Source organism: Lynx canadensis, chromosome A3, assembly GCF_007474595.2.
Source record: "Lynx canadensis isolate LIC74 chromosome A3, mLynCan4.pri.v2, whole genome shotgun sequence".
In the NCBI taxonomy this organism is placed as follows: domain Eukaryota; kingdom Metazoa; phylum Chordata; class Mammalia; order Carnivora; family Felidae; genus Lynx; species Lynx canadensis.
The window spans coordinates 72,993,240-73,010,482 of NC_044305.1; the positions used below are offsets into that span (position 1 = coordinate 72,993,240).

Consider the following 17,243-nt stretch of genomic DNA (forward strand, 5'->3'; position numbering starts at 1 on the left):
CACATAACTTAATGCTGGGTTGATGGGCAACGTTTTCTTTCTCTGCTTAGTGATGGTATGGAAAGATGGCCAGTTACCAGATTTTCTTTTCTTTTTGATGGATTTCCCAAGCCAAAACAAACAAAAATCCAAAAAACCTATTTGATGACATTAAACATTGTATTATATAATAAATTGCTATTAATAAGTGATAGCTGGTGAGGGGAATTACCACATAGAAGCACATATTTGCCATCATGTATGCACTGATTGTGTTGGCAGTGGGTGAAGTCTTCGGTGCTGGCCTAGGAGACTGCTAGCCACAATTCTGTCTCATGGTGGCAGCTTTCAAATGCAGGCAGCATTTCTTACCAGCACCTGATCGGAAAGGATACAAAATATTCCAGTGACATGACGTATGCATTGTTGACCTTTCCTGGTAACAATTAAATAATGACATAAGAATTTAATATTTAAAAAGAAATTTTCCTCTTATGCTTTTCGGACTTGCTCTTTTTTGCAACAGTAAGCATCAAGCTTCACAGCCACTGGTTACTTGATCTTAAAGTATAAAAAAGATGGTTGATGTTTATGCTACCCTTGGTGGACATTTACATTTCTCCAGGGCATGTTTTGAAAACAATTTTACAAACCCCAAATTTTTGAAGCACAAAGTTTTAGGGGAAAATAACAATTAAACCTGAAAGCAAATATGCATTTCATTAAATTTTGTTTTGTTTTGTTTTTACTTTGGAAGCCCAGATAGTATTTAAAATGTTGGTTAATTTTGCCTAAATTGGCCACAAACTAAGTAAATAGTTTTATATTTTTCCCCAAAAGTTATTCCTTTAATTCTTACACGTGTTCTCTCTCTTTTGAAACATTTTTTTTCTCTGACATACAAATTTTAAAACATGGCTTGGGGTTCCTATTTCTAGATTTGCTGCTTATCACTTTTTATTGCTGGTTTTTATTCTTATAGAGATATGACAGAAGTGGTTCATATCAAAGATCGAAAAGAAGTCATTCATGAAATGAAATTTTCTCCAGATGGCTCTTACCTCGCGGTGGGATCCAATGATGGCCCAGTGGACGTGTATGCCGTTGCCCAGCGGTATAAGAAAATTGGAGAATGCAGCAAGTCGCTTAGTTTCATCACACACATTGACTGGTCTTTGGATAGCAAATACTTGCAGACCAATGACGGCGCGGGAGAACGCCTGTTCTACAAGATGCCATGTGAGTCACGCAGGCCCTGGATGGTGGTGAAAATCAAAACTTCGAACCAGAGTCAGCAAATGTATGAGAATGTCATCATGACCTCAGGGCAAGGAATGTTTTCAGAAACACGACCCCCCAAATCTCACACTCCCAAAGAAAAGATAACTAAATTGGAACACGTTAAAATTTTAAAAAATACTGCACAGTGAAAGAGATCATGAAAACATGAGGCGCAGACTGGACGTAAATACTTGAAATGGTTATAATGGGCAAAAGATATATACTTAGAAATTAAAAGAATGCCTAAAGATAAGTGAAAGGAAAAATAGCCTAGAAAAATACTAAAAAAAAACGCTAAATATTTGAGGATCACAGTCCTTATTTACTATGATGATTTTATTCCAAAATCTGTGTTCTTCATAATTGGAAGCCCTTAAGGTATTATTTGGTGAAATATGCTAATTAGGATTTAAAAAACACAATTTCTATTTGTGACCTCCACTGTCTCTTTTAGAAGAGATTCATCAGACTTTGATAACATTCAGTAACATTTAGTTTGTAATACTAAAATGGTAGAAATAAAAGACAAGTTTCTGTATTGTAATCTGTGACTAATGATTTTTTAATGTAAGTGGAAAAGTATAATATTTAACATGAATCTTGTCCTCAAGTAATTATATTTCATCTTAAAATTTTTATTGAATAATTAATTTATATGTAAAATAATATATACCATCTAATGTAACTTCAGCTTTTTAGAGTTCTCTGCCCTGTCAAATCATTAGCACACCATTACTAGGAACATATTTCTTTTTTTTTTTTTTTTTTTCAACGTTTATTTATTTTTGGGACAGAGAGAGACAGAGAATGAACGGGGGAGGGGCAGAGAGAGAGGGAGACACAGAATCGGAAACAGGCTCCAGGCTCCGAGCCATCAGCCCAGAGCCTGACGCGGGGCTCGAACTCACGGACCGTGAGATCGTGACCTGGCTGAAGTCGGACGCTTAACCGACTGCGCCACCCAGGCGCCCCACTAGGAACATATTTCTGTGTGTCTACTTTCTTTGCTTGAAATTATTTCATATATATTTTCTGTATGTGAAAAATTAAGGAATACACATTTCTCACCTGCAGTAACAAAGTAAAATCCTCTCAGTGATAATATCACAATTTGCTATCTCATTCTCCCGTTAGTGAGCATTTAGGTTTATTTCCTGTTTCTTTGCTGGTACAGACCGTGCATCTCGAAATATCTTGGTACAGGTGGGATTTTCTCTTCTGAGTCACTTCCTTGGACGATATTCTCCAAAGGGGGAATGCTGGGTCAAGGACTATGTTCTGTCAACTCTCTCATTTTATGGTCATCTTAATGAATTTTTATGTCATGCTGTTCCAGTCCAGAATTTCTGCATGCCAGTTTGGCAGTGCACCAGTAACGCATAAGAGCACCTACTCTCACAGATGATTCTTTATTTGAAAATATTTATTTTTGAAGAAGAAACTCTGAGGTGGTACACTAAATTGTCTTGATTTTGAATTTTAAAACTGTGTATGGCTGGACATTTTCCCAAGCATTTCTGTATCAGTGTGGTTCTGCCTTTGCATGCCCTCTGGGGACATCCCTCACCTGCTTTTGGTACAAGCCGGGAGTTGCCACACATTTGAGAACATATCGAGCACACTGTCAAGCTATTTTCCCCAACCACTTACAGTTTTCATTTTCTAATGCTTTTAAATTTAAAATCCATTAACTTTTCATACTAATTTTTGAGCCTAAATTTTTTTTTAATTTTTTTTTTAACGTTTATTTATTTTTGAGACAGAGAGAGACAGAACATGAAGGGGGGAGGGGCAGAGAGAGAAGGAGACACAGAATCGGAAGCAGGCTCCAGGCTCTGAGCCATCAGCCCAGAGCCCGACGCGGGGCTCGAACTCACGGACCGCGAGATCGTGACCTGAGCTGAAGTCGGACGCTTAACCGACTGCGCCACCCAGGCGCCCCATTGAGCCTAAATTTTAAAAAATCACTTCTATGGTTCCTTGAATTATGAAAGGTAGAAGTCCAGAATAAACTTAGAAATCAGGCAAAATGTTGGTGACTAAACGTGATAACATACGATTGCATAAAAGTCAATATGACTTTCAATAATCAAAGCATACCAGCTGTGTAGTAGTTTCAGATATTACATTGAGTACAGTGATCATTTTCTTTCTTGTCTCCGTATCTGAGTTTTGATCATCCACTTTCTTTAAACCCTGCTGGAAGAAAAAAAAATCATAAATTTGGTAAAGAGATTACAATCTACAGTTTCCTTGATTTATGGAAGTTTTTTTTTTAAACCCTCATATAGACCTCTATATGGAAAAGGAATAAAACAAATTAGAATATGCTTTTTATTTAAATGTAACATTATGTTGCTATGTATTGATTATTTTCAGCTGGGAAGCCTTTAACAAGTAAAGAAGAAATCAAAGGGATTCCCTGGGCCTCCTGGACATGTGTGAAAGGCCCCGAAGTGAGTGGAATTTGGCCTAAATACACCGATGTCACTGACATCAATTCGGTGGATGCAAATTACAACAGCTCAGTGCTGGTGTCTGGAGATGATTTTGGACTGGTTAAATTGTTTAAATTTCCTTGTCTCAAGAAAGGTAAGGCCAAAAGAGATATTTCATTGAATAAATATTTAATCTAGAAGGCATACACAGTGTAAACCAGACTATTTGATATTCTAAAATTACTAATTTAGGGGCGCCTGGGTGGCGCAGTCGGTTAAGCGTCCGACTTCAGCCAGGTCACGATCTCGCGGTCCGTGAGTTCGAGCCCCGCGTCGGGCTCTGGGCTGATGGCTCGGAGCCTGGAGCCTGTTTCCGATTCTGTGTCTCCCTCTCTCTCTGCCCCTCCCCCGTTCATGCTCTGTCTCTCTCTGTTCCAAAAACAATAAATAAACGTTGAAAAAAAAATTTTTTTTAATTACTAATTTAAGGCAGAATTTGTTCACAGTTATTACTAACCAGTTTGTAATTCATAAGCTTCATGTTTTACATTTTAACCAAATCATAGTTTGTTTTGTTTTTATTTATGTGAATAAATACTCATAATTTAAATCACATATTACATTAAAATATTGTAATTAAAATTCTCTTAGGCTTCACTGCTAATTGTGCTTATACATGGAAAGCAAAGCAAAATCTTTTTAGATAAAATCTAAAAGTGAATACTCTGGTGATAACACAATTCGTGGACTGCTTGTTGTAGTGCTTATTTTGCAAACCCAATTTACATAACTGGTGAAATTTTTGAGAGTGAAGATTGGTTCAAAAGAACTCTTCCTCCTCTCACATTTTGTTGTTTTGTCTTACTGTTGTTAAAATGTTGTCGCTTTAATTTTTGTTGCACCTTTAGACTTTGTGGAATGTGACTGAGTTAACCATGTAATGACCCTGTCTTCTTTTTCCTTAAAAAGTTTAGACAAAGCCCATACACAGGCTTTTCTGAGACTCCCCACTAGCACCCTGAAAATCAGATGTTTGGAAAGTAATCATCAGGGACGTGTTATTGCTTGAAAATTCATTCACTTGAACAATTTTTAAATTAAGAAAGGGAAGGGATGGAAAAATGTAATCAGAATGTCATTTTCGGCTAACTGGCAGTTTTGAAGCAGCAACAGTTATGGTAGAGAATTGAACATAAAATGCACAGCAAACCATCATTTACGCTTGACAGCATGGCCATCAGTTTAAAATGCTTGAGGCACAAAATTACCTCCCCTGCCTAATTCACACTCTCCTCTCCCTAATGGGCTTTTTGAGTAATAGGGTGTGTCCTGTTGGATTGAGTAATGTACTTGCAGAACGTGAGTTAGGCAACCGGTCTGGGAACTGAGAAGAAACATACATCCCTGAGGCCAGAAACAATACTGTTGGCCTCACATGTGAAGACTAGGAAAGAAGGTAACTCACCCAGAATTGTTATTTCCTGCGTATTCCCAAGCCTTGTAGAGTGGATTTGGGTCTAGAAATGGAGATCCTGAATGTATTGATAAGAATGGGGGAAGGGGGGTGGGAGGTGATGAATAGTGTTGCCTGTCCAAACAAGACCCCCTGATGGGTAAACTGACCCTGAGGATGATGGAACCCAGGAGACACCTGCAGAGTAAGGGGAGGTTGACTGCTGAGTGATGGTATCATGGGAATAATAAAACCCACCTCAGCAATCTGTGGAACTATTCGTATTCTCATAGCAAATTTACTTGTTCTACTCTTCATGGCAAGTGGTTTATAAATCTTGCAATTTGTCTCAGAGCCATTCAGGCTTTTGTGGCCTTTCTGTGCCAGAACTACTGGCAGGGAAGTTTCTAAAGGGGGATTGTTGAAGGGAATGGTGACAATTGGTAGCTCTTGTCTCCCTGTAGCCCAGCGTATCAGTGGTGGGTAGTCCCCCAACTTTTGAACCTGTAAACAGCCAAGTATGAGAAGGGGCTAGTGACCATGAGAAGTGTAGAGACTGAGCAAATATTATAGTTCTCTGTGATTAAATCAAACTCTCAACCAAGTTCATTGACACATTTACAAGTACTTGTGTATAGGATTCTGCTGTATAGTATTGAGATGTAAATGTTCTGCAGTTAATGAAAATGACTACAATGGTTATTATTTTTACATGGTCAAACCAATTTTTCTCATTTCGTTTTGACAGTTTTCAAATCTTTTCATATAACTAGTATCAATCCTGATCATTTTCCCTGGTGTCGCTTAGACTACATTCTGTTTAACCATCATCGCACAGACACTTCCATGAGGTAAAAATCCAAAGCCTAGCTCATTGACATTTGCCGTGTCTTACCACCCCTTCTCCAAAGGAAGGCTCAAGGCTGAGGATCTCCTGTTTCACCTCTGTGCTGCTGCCCCATTAATCCTTCACACAAACGTGCACATGCACACACACACACACACACACACACACACACACACTCATACACACTCCTTGAAGAACTCCCAAGAAAAATGTCCTGGATGTTGTAAGACATGAGTTGCATAAGGTCTGGGCCTTGAAGGAAAAAGCATTGGCCTCCAGTAGAGCTTGAACGAGCTTGAGGCAGTACAGAAACAGAAAGGTCAAGGTGGCCACAGCATGGTGAATGAGGGGAGCATTGTGTACTCAGAGTCTGCAGAGGGCAGTGGGGACTATGTCACAAAGGCCTTGTAGCCATTGTGAAAAATTTGGGTCTTCTTTTAAGTGTGGTAGGAAACTATTGAAGATTTAAAATGGAGGAGTGACATGACCCATCTAAGTTGTTAAAAGGCCACTTTGATAGCATGTGGGATGAATTAGGGAAGTGAAGGCTCCAAGTAGATTTTCACATAAGTCCAGGTGAGAGATTTTGTGGCTTGGACAAAGGTATTAGGAACAGATGTGAATACAGGTGCATGAGGTTAGGAAACAGTGTCAAGGTAGAGCTGAAGGTATTGCTGATGGATTTGGATGTGGGAATAGAGGCAAAGAGCCAAGGATGAGTTTTGGGCGTGAGCAGTGGGGGGGTGGATGATGACACCACTTATGAAGATGGAAAAATGAGCAAGGAAAAAGGTTGTGTGTGAGAGAGAGAGAGAGACAGACAGACAGACAGACAGACATGGGGATAAGAGAGAAGGGTAAGGGGCACTCCTTGGTCTGTGCTGTCCATGATAAGTTTGAGGCGCCTGTTAGATATCCAAGTAGACATGGCACACAGGCCAACTGCAGTCCAGGGAGAATTGAGAGCTGAAAAATGAATGTTCAGCAATTGAGGGCATATTGACAGTATGTAAAGCCGTGGGAGAGAGGACCAGCAGAGAGATAAGAGCCTTCCCTGTGGTTCAGAGAATAAAGAGAGGCCTTAAAAAGTGACACTGTCCTAAGGAAAGCCTGGGAAGAGATGGATGTGGTTTTCATGTATTCAATAAATATTTGTTATGTGCTATTCTAGAGGCTGGAGATACATCAGTGAGTAAAACAAGCACAAATCCCTGTCCTCATGGAGCTTTTGTTCTACTGAAGGGACACAGTCAATAAACAAAATGTAAACACATCTGGTGAGAAAGGCTATGAAGGAAACAAAAGCAAACAGTAGCAGGAGCGCTCAAATCAGGCAGCTTGGTGGTATATTTTAAATAGCATGGTCATTTTCACCTTCATATAACTTTATTTTTTTAATATTTTTTAATGTTTATTTATTTTTGAGAGAGAGAGAGAGAGAGGGAGGGAGGGAGGGAGACGCAGAGAGAGGGAGACACAGAATCCAAAGCAGGCTCCAGGCTCTGAGCTGTCAGCACAGAGCCTGACTCAGGGCTCGAACTCACAAGCTGTGAGATCATGACCTGAGCTGAAGTTGGACACTTTATCGACTGAGCCACCCAGGCGCCCCACCTTCACATAACTTTAAATCATTACCTCTCCAATGGGTTTTTGAATTTTAAACATGTTTTAGTTGAACAGGTGGCTTTCTCCCCCATTAAAGAGGCTCCATTACAGGGCCTGCAATAGGTAGAATGATTTCTGAAGGAGGATTGCCGGCCCCTGAAATCTCCCGTGGCCTTTGGAGTATGAGGCCTCCAAACGGTAGCATGGACCCTGCTTACTTCCCTGACTTCCTTCATGCTGCCGTGTACCAACTACATACTGGATACTTTACTGCAGTAGTTCAGCTACAACCATAAGTGCAAATAGCTTTTCTTCTGCATTCATGACCTTGGGGATGGTGTTTACTAAGTAAAGCAATCAGGGAACCAAATTTAATTCTTCCAGCTCTATATCCACATGACCCTGAGCAGTAATTTGACTGTTTTTTTTTTTTTCCCCACAGAATGATTCTCTGTTTCCCTATTGCAAAGGACCACCTGTCTTATCTTGTATTTAAATAAGAATGTGTAAGATAATCATGCTTAAGCATTTTAGTTGCAGAATCAGTGAAGCAGTAGGCATTACTGGAAAAGGTTCAGATGTGTCTTCAGCTGCAGGACTTAAATTTTAAGGCCATTTTTAGCTTAATCCATACTGGAATAATTGAGATAATTTTTGGAGGCTTTGCTTGTTAAGATATATAATACTGAAAATTATGTTTTCTAATGTATTTAAAGATTTCACTTTTCAGCATGAATCAAAATGTAATATTTTAATCAATGAATTGTATTTTTTGCATTACTAATCTCTTCAAAATATCTTTTCAGGAGCCAAATTTAGAAAGTATGTGGGCCATTCTGCACATGTCACAAATGTCCGCTGGTCCCATGACTTTCAGTGGGTATTGAGCACAGGAGGGGCTGACCACTCAGTTTTCCAGTGGAGATTTATTCCAGAAGGTGTCAGCAACGGTCTGCTGGAAACTGCACCCCAGGGTAAAACCAATTATAATTTTTCAAGCTTTTTTTTTTTTTGGCAATAAAAATTTCAAAGAATGTTCTAACATCTCTCCTGGACATAAAGAGTTAAAGCAACTTTTGAAAAATTCATCCCTATAATAAAATTTAAAATTAAAAGTAAAAACAAAACTTTTGAGTTATATGTGAATTAGTAGGTTAATTTCCTTCAAAAGATTTTGTTTATACCAGATGCCAGTTGAAGATCAAAGGTTTACATGAAGAATTAGCCTTTGAGAATGTCAGGAACAAATCTACCTCAGCCTCCTTAGGACAACTATAACTGTGGTGGGTCTACTCAGGCTGCAGGGGGACAGAGGGACAGAGTGACCTTAGGAGTTGGCTCCAGAGTGAAGTTCAAAGAATGGTCCACAGTTGGGACTGAAGTCTTCCAGTTCACTGGATGTGTAGTCTTTTAATTTACTGTCATGCCAGCAGGAGTAATCAGGTAATAAAATTTGAAACCATGTGAGGAAATGTTTTCATTGGGACAGTTTCTGCAGGGGTTTTGACCCTGGCAATTACTGCCACTTGGTAGATGTGGCAAAGGCTAAGAACTAAGTGGTTAGATTTCCCTTTATTTCAGCCTTCATTTTGGTAAAACGTTCCCCTGGCCTTGCCTTTTCTTTCTCTCTCTCTCTGTTTCGTTCTTTCCCTTTCTTTTTTTTCTTTCTTTCTTTCTTTCTTTCATTCTTTCATTCTTTCATTCTCTCTCTCTCTCTCTCTCTCTCTCTCTCTCTGGCCCTTTTCAAAGCAAGATTTAAAACACAAAGATTTGTTACAGAAGTGTGGCAATGAGTTCTGTCTGCTGGGGAGGGGTGGGGGAGAATTGCCCAGGTCTGTTAATGCTACTGTAAGGGGTGAGATGATGTGCTGAACTTAACCAAAAGATGGAAGGGATGGTGGCGGGGGGAGACGTTTTAAGAACCTACATCAAAGGAAAACTAAGCTATATTGATTTTTTTAATTTACTTTGCTAGAAGAAAGAAAATATTTTAAATAAATGTATAAGCTATTTTGGGTCTCAGAACTTTTGCTTGTTTCTCACGGGTTGTGTTTCTGCAGAAGGTGGCACTGATTCTTACAGTGAAGAGTCTGATTCGGATTTATCTGATGTGCCAGAGTTGGACTCTGATATTGAGCAAGAAACTCAAATCAATTATGATCGCCAGGTCAGTAAGCAGAGGGCCTCCTAACAAATGCTTTACAGCCCAGAATGTCGATCTCCCTGGATTTGGATGTTGCACTAAGAATGGCTGGTACTTGAGCAGAAGAGACTCCAGACAAGAATAAGGAAAATTACCTACTTCTTGTCTTTAAGCACAGATTGAAAATAAGGCATTTACCCATTCACATTATTAAAAAAAATTTTTTTAGTGGAAAGTAGTACCAAATTTTTAAATTGAACCCATGACAGAGTTTTCTGCCTTTCGAGCGCCTAAAACTTAAAATATTTTTTTGCAGAAAAATGTGCAAGCAAGCTAAATAATTCTTAATTTCCTTAGCAGATCTGAAAGCATATGTTTTCTGGGGTGCCTGGGTGGCTCAGTTGGCTAGGCATCCAACTCTTGGTTTTGGCCCAGGTCATAATCACATGGTTCATGAGTTAGAGCGCTATGTAGGGCTCTGTGCACTGACAGTGTGGAGCCTGCTTGGGATTCTCTCGCTCTCCCTCTTGCTCTGCCCCTCCCTCATTCATGCACACACTCTCTCTCTAAATATAAATAAATAAATAAATAATAAAATTTTAAAGCATGTTTTCTTTACAGAATTGGTAGCTTTAAAGCCATGGTAGTTTTCAAGATAACTAGCATCCTGGTTTCTCTCTCAACTTCCATATACCGTTATCCATTTAATTGAAGTTAAAACCCAAATACAATACGTATGATCTCTCCAGTCCGAAATTATCGCTAGTAGAAAAGTTACACAATTTCAAAAAAATTGGGTCCTAGTTTTTTTAAAGTAGACATTTCATTTTAGTGCTGAACAGTGAGTGTTAAAGAGAACATTCCTTCATAGGAATCTGGAGACATCTCACCTTTTTTATGGTTGGTAACTGAAGGTGTTCTATTTTCTTTCTTGTCATATCATGAAAGTATGTGAAGCAGACTCTGTCAGTGAACATGGAGTAAGATTTCCGGTTTCAGACATAGCAAATGTCACTGTTGCCCATGGAGACTTACCATATAGGCCTGTGGCAGCTGCTGTGTATTACCTGTCTCTACAGGGCCGGATCCTGCTCTGTATATACACCAAATCCAACCTCACAATAACCCTGAGATGTTAACTATTTTGCCCAAGTCCACCTCACCCGTAGTATTGAGATAAGAATGAGGATCTGGGCTGCTCTCCAAAGCATACATTCTGCATATTGCTTGGCTTTGCCACTGCGTAAGCACTGAAACTTTCCAGATGATAATTATCACTCATTGATTTAGTGTTTGAAAAATTAGAGGCAGTCTGACTGATGGTTTGGGTCAACTTCGTGACTAAGTCAGCTTGACCATGTGTTGATACAATGAATTATGCAACAAAACTAAAGATGAGGATTGAAAAGAAATTATTAACGTAGAAATGTATACACAGTGAATAATGTTATGTCCTCATATCCAGGGGACATGGAATTTAAGCAAAGTGAACATAAAATTTAGGAAAAAAAGAAAAGCAATATCTTAGTTGGGATTTTTTTTATGTAATAAAAGGTGTTAGTCAAAGAATGAAAAGACTTGACTATACTGAAATCCATGCCTAGGATTTATATATTCTCCCTGGTATCTTAGTTTCTGAAGCTTTTGTCTATATTACTTGATTTACATTATTTTTTTGTTCTTGAATTACTCCTGAGCAGAAAGTTTTATTCTATTCTACAAATGAGAATCTTAGGTCCACAGAGTTTATGAGACTTGTTCCAATAACCTGTAGAAATGCCAAGACCAGAATTCAGTGCTCTTGAGGAGTTGATGAGCTGAAGAAAGCATCATGGACTCAGATGGATAATTAGCTTAAGATTTTACAAGCTTAATTCATTGTATCTGCAGTAGACAAAGCAATAATGAGGTATCTTCTGAATCCTTTTTTTTTAATTTTTTTATTAAATCTAAAACAGACTTAATTATAATTTATCATCTTTCTAGTTACATAGCTTTATCAAATGAAAATTTTCCCTATGAAGATGAGCAATTACTAATAGATTGTACTTCATTTTGAATGTGTTAAATTGATACCTGTTGATAGTAGGGCATATATACATGGTAGCAAAACAGACTAATTTTTTATCTACATTTAAATTGTAGGAAATGTTCTCTGAATCAGCAGCACATTTTAGGTCCTAGGTTAGACCAAACTTTGCTCTAAATCTCAGAGTCTAATCTGTCAAGATGCATAAGATTATGACTGAAGATAATTCCAGAGAGTGATCACCATGATTCATGAGGTCTGTGTTTTGCAAATGAATCAAGAGATTTCTCACCTTAGAAAAAATTACAACAAAATATTTTATTGATTTTTATTGATGATTTTATCAAGTAATTTCCTTTCTTATTTACCAGAAAATTAATACCATATTTTCTGAATATGTATTATTTAAACTTAAACCCCAGTGATCTTAAACCCTTGATTAAAATCTTGAACCCAGTGATTTAAAAGATATTTCAAGTTAGTTTTGTTCATTAGGAAGTAAAATGCAGTCTCATGTAGGTATTCAGTTCGGTTTATCTTTTCAAAGAAGCCACTCTTGTTTGTCTTTTCTATTGTCTGTTTTCTATTGTCTATTTCATTTATTTCTAATGGTTTAAAAAAATTTTTTTTGATGTTTATTTATTTTTTGAGAGATAGGACAGAATGCAAGTTGGGGAGGGCCAGAGAGAGAGGGAGACACAGAATCTGAAGAGGCTCCAGGATCTGAGCTGTCAGCACAGAGCCCAATGCTGGGCTCAAACCCACAAGCCATGAATGAGATCATGACCTGAGCCGAAGTCGTCACTAAACTGACTGAGCCACCCAGGCACCCCTCTACTCTAATGTTTATTATTTCCTTCCTTCTGGTAACTTTGTGTTTAATGTATTCTTTTTCTTGTTCCTTGAGGTACATTGTTCCGTTGTTTATCAGAGAGGTTTTTTTTCCTTAATGTATGTTTATATAGCTACACACTTTGCTCTTGGAACTGCTTTTGCTGTATCGCATAAGTTTTGTTACATTGTTTCCATTTTCTTTTGTTTCAAGATATTTTCTATGTTTCTATGTTCTTCTTTGATCCACTGGTTGTTCAAAAGTGTGTGGTTTAATTTCCACATACTTAAGAATTTTCCAGCTTTCTTCCTGTTACTGATTTTACTTTCATACCACAGTGTCCAGAAAATATACTTGATATGATTTCTATATTTTTCAATTTATTGAGACATGTTTTGTGGCCTAACATATGAGGCATCCTGAGAAGAATATGTATGTTGCTACTGAGACATGGAATGTTCTGGTTATGTCTGCTAGGTTACTTGGTCTGCAGTGTTCTTCATCTGCTGTTTCCTTATTGATTCTTAGTCTGGATCATCTATCCATTATTCAGAGTGACTCTTCCCGACTATTACACATTGATGTTTATTTCTCCTTTTAGTTCTGTTAGTTTGTGCTTTATGTATTTAGGTGCTCTGATGTTGGGTGCATATTTAAAACTCTTATATCTTCTTGATGAATTTGACCCCTTTATCATTATATAATGACCTACTTTGTCTCTTGTGACCATTTTTAGCTTCTCATGTTCTCAAAAACTTGATTTCCTACAGTTAAAGACCTCCTGAGAATGCCAAGATATTAATAATTTTGAAACCTGAAGAGTCTCAACTAAATGTTTCTGCTATGCTTTAAGGTTTACAAAGAAGATCTACCTCAGCTAAAGCAACAAAGTAAAGAGAAAAACCATGCAGTGCCCTTCCTCAAAAGAGAAAAGGCTCCTGAGGACAGCTTGAAACTCCAGTTCATACACGGGTGGGTGCCTGTCACCAGCCTTATCAGCAGAGCAGTAGGGTCCTCTCTTCTTGGTGCTGACCCACTTCAGGCTGGCTCTTCTCTCCAGTGTGTACTTACCTGAACTTGATATTTTAACCATGATTATCTGTCCAGTATTCTTAGTTGATGTTCTCTGGCCATAACAGTGTGCGTATCTAGATGTTTCCTGCTTCAGTGACTTCCATGATGGGTATGTTTCTGTGGCCCATTGTTATCATGCTCCATTGTCTCTGCCATCGCTGCTCCCATTATCCCCATATCTCCTGTTCTATTTAGTTGACTCCACTCTGACAGTATTTCCTTTAAACAATTTTGCTCACATATGGCCAAAATAATTTTGAATTTTGAAAATCATATCATACACAACCTATCACCCTTGAGGTTGACATCTAAAATTTTTTGGGGTGCCTGCGTGGCTCAGTTGGTTGACTGTCCCAACTCCAGCCCAGGTCATGATCTCACAGTTCATAAGTTTGAGCCCCACATTGGGTTCAGTGCTGACAGCTCAGAGCTTGCTTTGGATTCTGTGTCTCCCTCTTTGCCCCTTCCTGGCTCATGCTCTCTCTCTCTGTCTCTCTTCCCTTCAAAAATAAATAAACATTAAAAAAATAAAAAATTTTTTTTCAACATAAGGTTAAATGATTGTGAAGAATATAACATCTAGTGTTTTATTAATACATCATTCATTTACGTGGATCAGTTGGAACCTAAATGTCATTGATATTTGTTTCTCACCATCATCAATTTTAAAAATACATGAGCTCATATTTCTGTTCCACTTCTCTCATAGAATATTACATGAATATTACACTAATGTAATATTTTTATGCTTGAAAACCTTTTGTTGATCACCCTATCATACCTTCTGCGAGGGAAGAAATGTATATAAGTGCAGTTTAAATTTAATTGCCTGCAATCCTAAGTCTCTAACTCGTGTTATCTAGTATGGTACCCACTAGCCACTGAAAGCCACTGAGTGCTTAAAATGTGGCTAGTGTCAATGCACACGTGTTGTACGTGTAAAATGCACACTGGATTTCGAAGACTTAGCATGAAAAAAGAAAGAAAGAGATTTCATTAAATGTTTTCTATTGATTGCATGATAATACTTTAGACATAATGGGTTAAAAGTTCTTAACATTTTTCATCTGTTTGTCTTTATCTTTTTTTAATATGACAATAGAAAGTTTTCACTTACCCACACGGTTTGCATAATATTTCTATTGAACATTGCTGCTATGAGTGTTAATTTTTTTCTGGATTGAATTCTTGTTACAACTATTAGTATTACAAAGTTTATCAGACCAACATAAATATAGTACAGATTCTAATAAGTAGTTACTAAATGTAAAAAATTTTATTGGAAAAAAATTAAGTTTTTTTCACTGAGTTCAGATATGCATGTGTGTGTGTGTGTGTGTGTGTGTGTGTGTATTATTGCTAGATTGTGACAGTTTAGCATTGGTTCTATTCCCATTTTTCATTTTTTAATAGTTACAAGCACAGAGAGAGTTTATTTACATGAATAAGTAAAAGAGAATGGAAGCAACTTTATCATAGCAATGTTACTCACTTCTTTAATTTTTCTTGCAATACAGATGATCTATTTCATGATTTTGATACATCACACAATAATATAGTTTAATCTGCCACCTGTCAATTCAATCAAATCACTCTTCAATTTTGTTAAAAGCAAAGAATTGGAAATGACTTGACTTACAGAAGAATTTCATACCTAGTTGTTGGAATTATTCACTTTCAACATCCACACTTGAGTTTGTTTTGGTGTCCCTGGATGGTTTGATGCCCCAGGGTAATACACCACAGTGAAAGTCCAGGTGGACAAGAGGAATGACTTTCTAACATGAGAGGAAGGTGATTGAGAAAGGGGAGGTGAGAAGGGAAACCTCCCCATCATAGATGTGTTCTCAGACTGGTCAGTTTTAAGAAAGAGCACATACATACAGGCGCACCTGGGTGGCTCAGTTGGTTGAGCGTCCAACTTGGACTCAGGTCATGATTGCACGGTCTGTGAGTTTGAGCCCCACGTGGGGATATGTGCTGACAGCTCAGAGCCTGGAGCCTGCTTCAGATTCTGCGTTTCCCTCTCTCTCTGCCCCTCCCCAATATGCTCTGTCTCTCTCGCTCTGTCAAAAATAAATAAACATTAAAAAAAAAAAAGAGCACATACAGTAGTTGAGGATCTAGAAACAAGTTCTGTTAAAATTATCAGCACACATTAGCCCTGTTAGAGAGTTGCCACATGTCCTCAGACGCCCTCACACCCGTGTTGAAGACAACTGTCCTAGGCAGCTATGGAGATCCCTGGGATTCTCCTTGTGCATGTCCATATCAACATGTTAGCTTTACCTCCTGACCTCTCCTGCTCTGTTCGTTCACTGTTCATTCAACTACCATGCATGTCTTGGACCTGTGCTTCAGTTACAGGGGCTACGACTGTAGAAACAATCTGTTCTACACGCAGACCGGAGAAGTGGTCTATCACATTGCTGCAGTTGCTGTTGTGTACAACAGGCAGCAACACTCCCAGAGGCTGTACCTGGGGCACGATGATGACATTCTCAGCCTGACCATCCATCCAGTGAAAGACTACGTGGCCACCGGGCAGGTGTGTAGTTCTCCTCTAGGATGGTGGTCTAGCCCAAGAGGATTTCATTTTGAGTCCACTTTACATACTAGTTCAAGAAATACTTGGTAGAAACAAACAAGAGGCAATAAGCTGAGGATTCAGTAAATGCTGCGTCATTTCATGATAGTAGAAGAATTAACCAGTACATTACACAGCACTGTTGGGAAGACTCTGAGAGATTTCCTTCTGACATGAGATCCATAAATAGGATTAGCTAAAACTAAAGTAAGTTCCATGGATGCAGTCTTAATATATTTTCCTCATCACTGTATACCCAGTACTTCGTATATCCTAGGTAACCAGTGAGTGTTTATTGAATGAACCATCTTTTAGTGCTAGTATAACATCTAGTGAATAGTTATTTTTATAAAACTTAAAGTCATGCATTTTGCCTAAATCATTATTTTATATTTTAACCGATATATTGGCTAACTTTGCTAGCCAGTGCATGTGTGTATACTTAATACACCACATTCTATACTGTATTGGTGTGAGGCAGACCATTGACAAACCAGTGCACCAGTAGCCATTCCAGGGGTAACTGGGGCTCCAGACACCAGTGAGGCAGTTGGCTGGATTCTGCCCAGTTATGTGCATTGTTTTATGTCCCATTTTCCCTTTTATAGTCACTACACCCAACAAGGTTCTTCTTTCCCTTACAATTAAGTGAGGAAAACCACTTTATTAAAATTTTGTTGTTGGGGATTAGTGTCAGAGAAGCTTGTATTCCCTCAAGGAGAATCCATCCTACCAACAGGTAGGCCATGAAACTGTCATTTCCTGGGAGGAAAAGCAGAGCCAGGCCTTCTTGGGATGAGTAAAATATTTGAGATGGTGAAAGAACTCTGAAGATATTGCTGTAACAACACACAGGTGACTTGCTTGACCAGGAAGTGGAATCTTATGCGGAGTTGGAAAGGCAGGAGAGAAAAATCTAGAACTCATACAAAAAGCACAGTGGACGTTTGACTTGCAGTTTTAAAGTACCTTGCC

General features: G+C 38.4%; 1 protein-coding gene across 1 annotated transcript in view; it reads left to right on the forward strand.

Moving 5' to 3' along the window:
* The window catches only part of EML6 (EMAP like 6), a 169,643-nt gene that overhangs the window by 56,486 nt on the left and 95,914 nt on the right, over positions 1 to 17,243 (forward strand). Inside the window, exons 9-14 of the mRNA XM_032592775.1 lie at positions 962 to 1,218; positions 3,640 to 3,852; positions 8,410 to 8,577; positions 9,664 to 9,770; positions 13,461 to 13,579; positions 16,043 to 16,229. Of these exons, the coding sequence (XP_032448666.1) occupies positions 962 to 1,218; positions 3,640 to 3,852; positions 8,410 to 8,577; positions 9,664 to 9,770; positions 13,461 to 13,579; positions 16,043 to 16,229 (1,051 nt within the window). The remainder of the gene's footprint in view (positions 1 to 961; positions 1,219 to 3,639; positions 3,853 to 8,409; positions 8,578 to 9,663; positions 9,771 to 13,460; positions 13,580 to 16,042; positions 16,230 to 17,243) is intronic.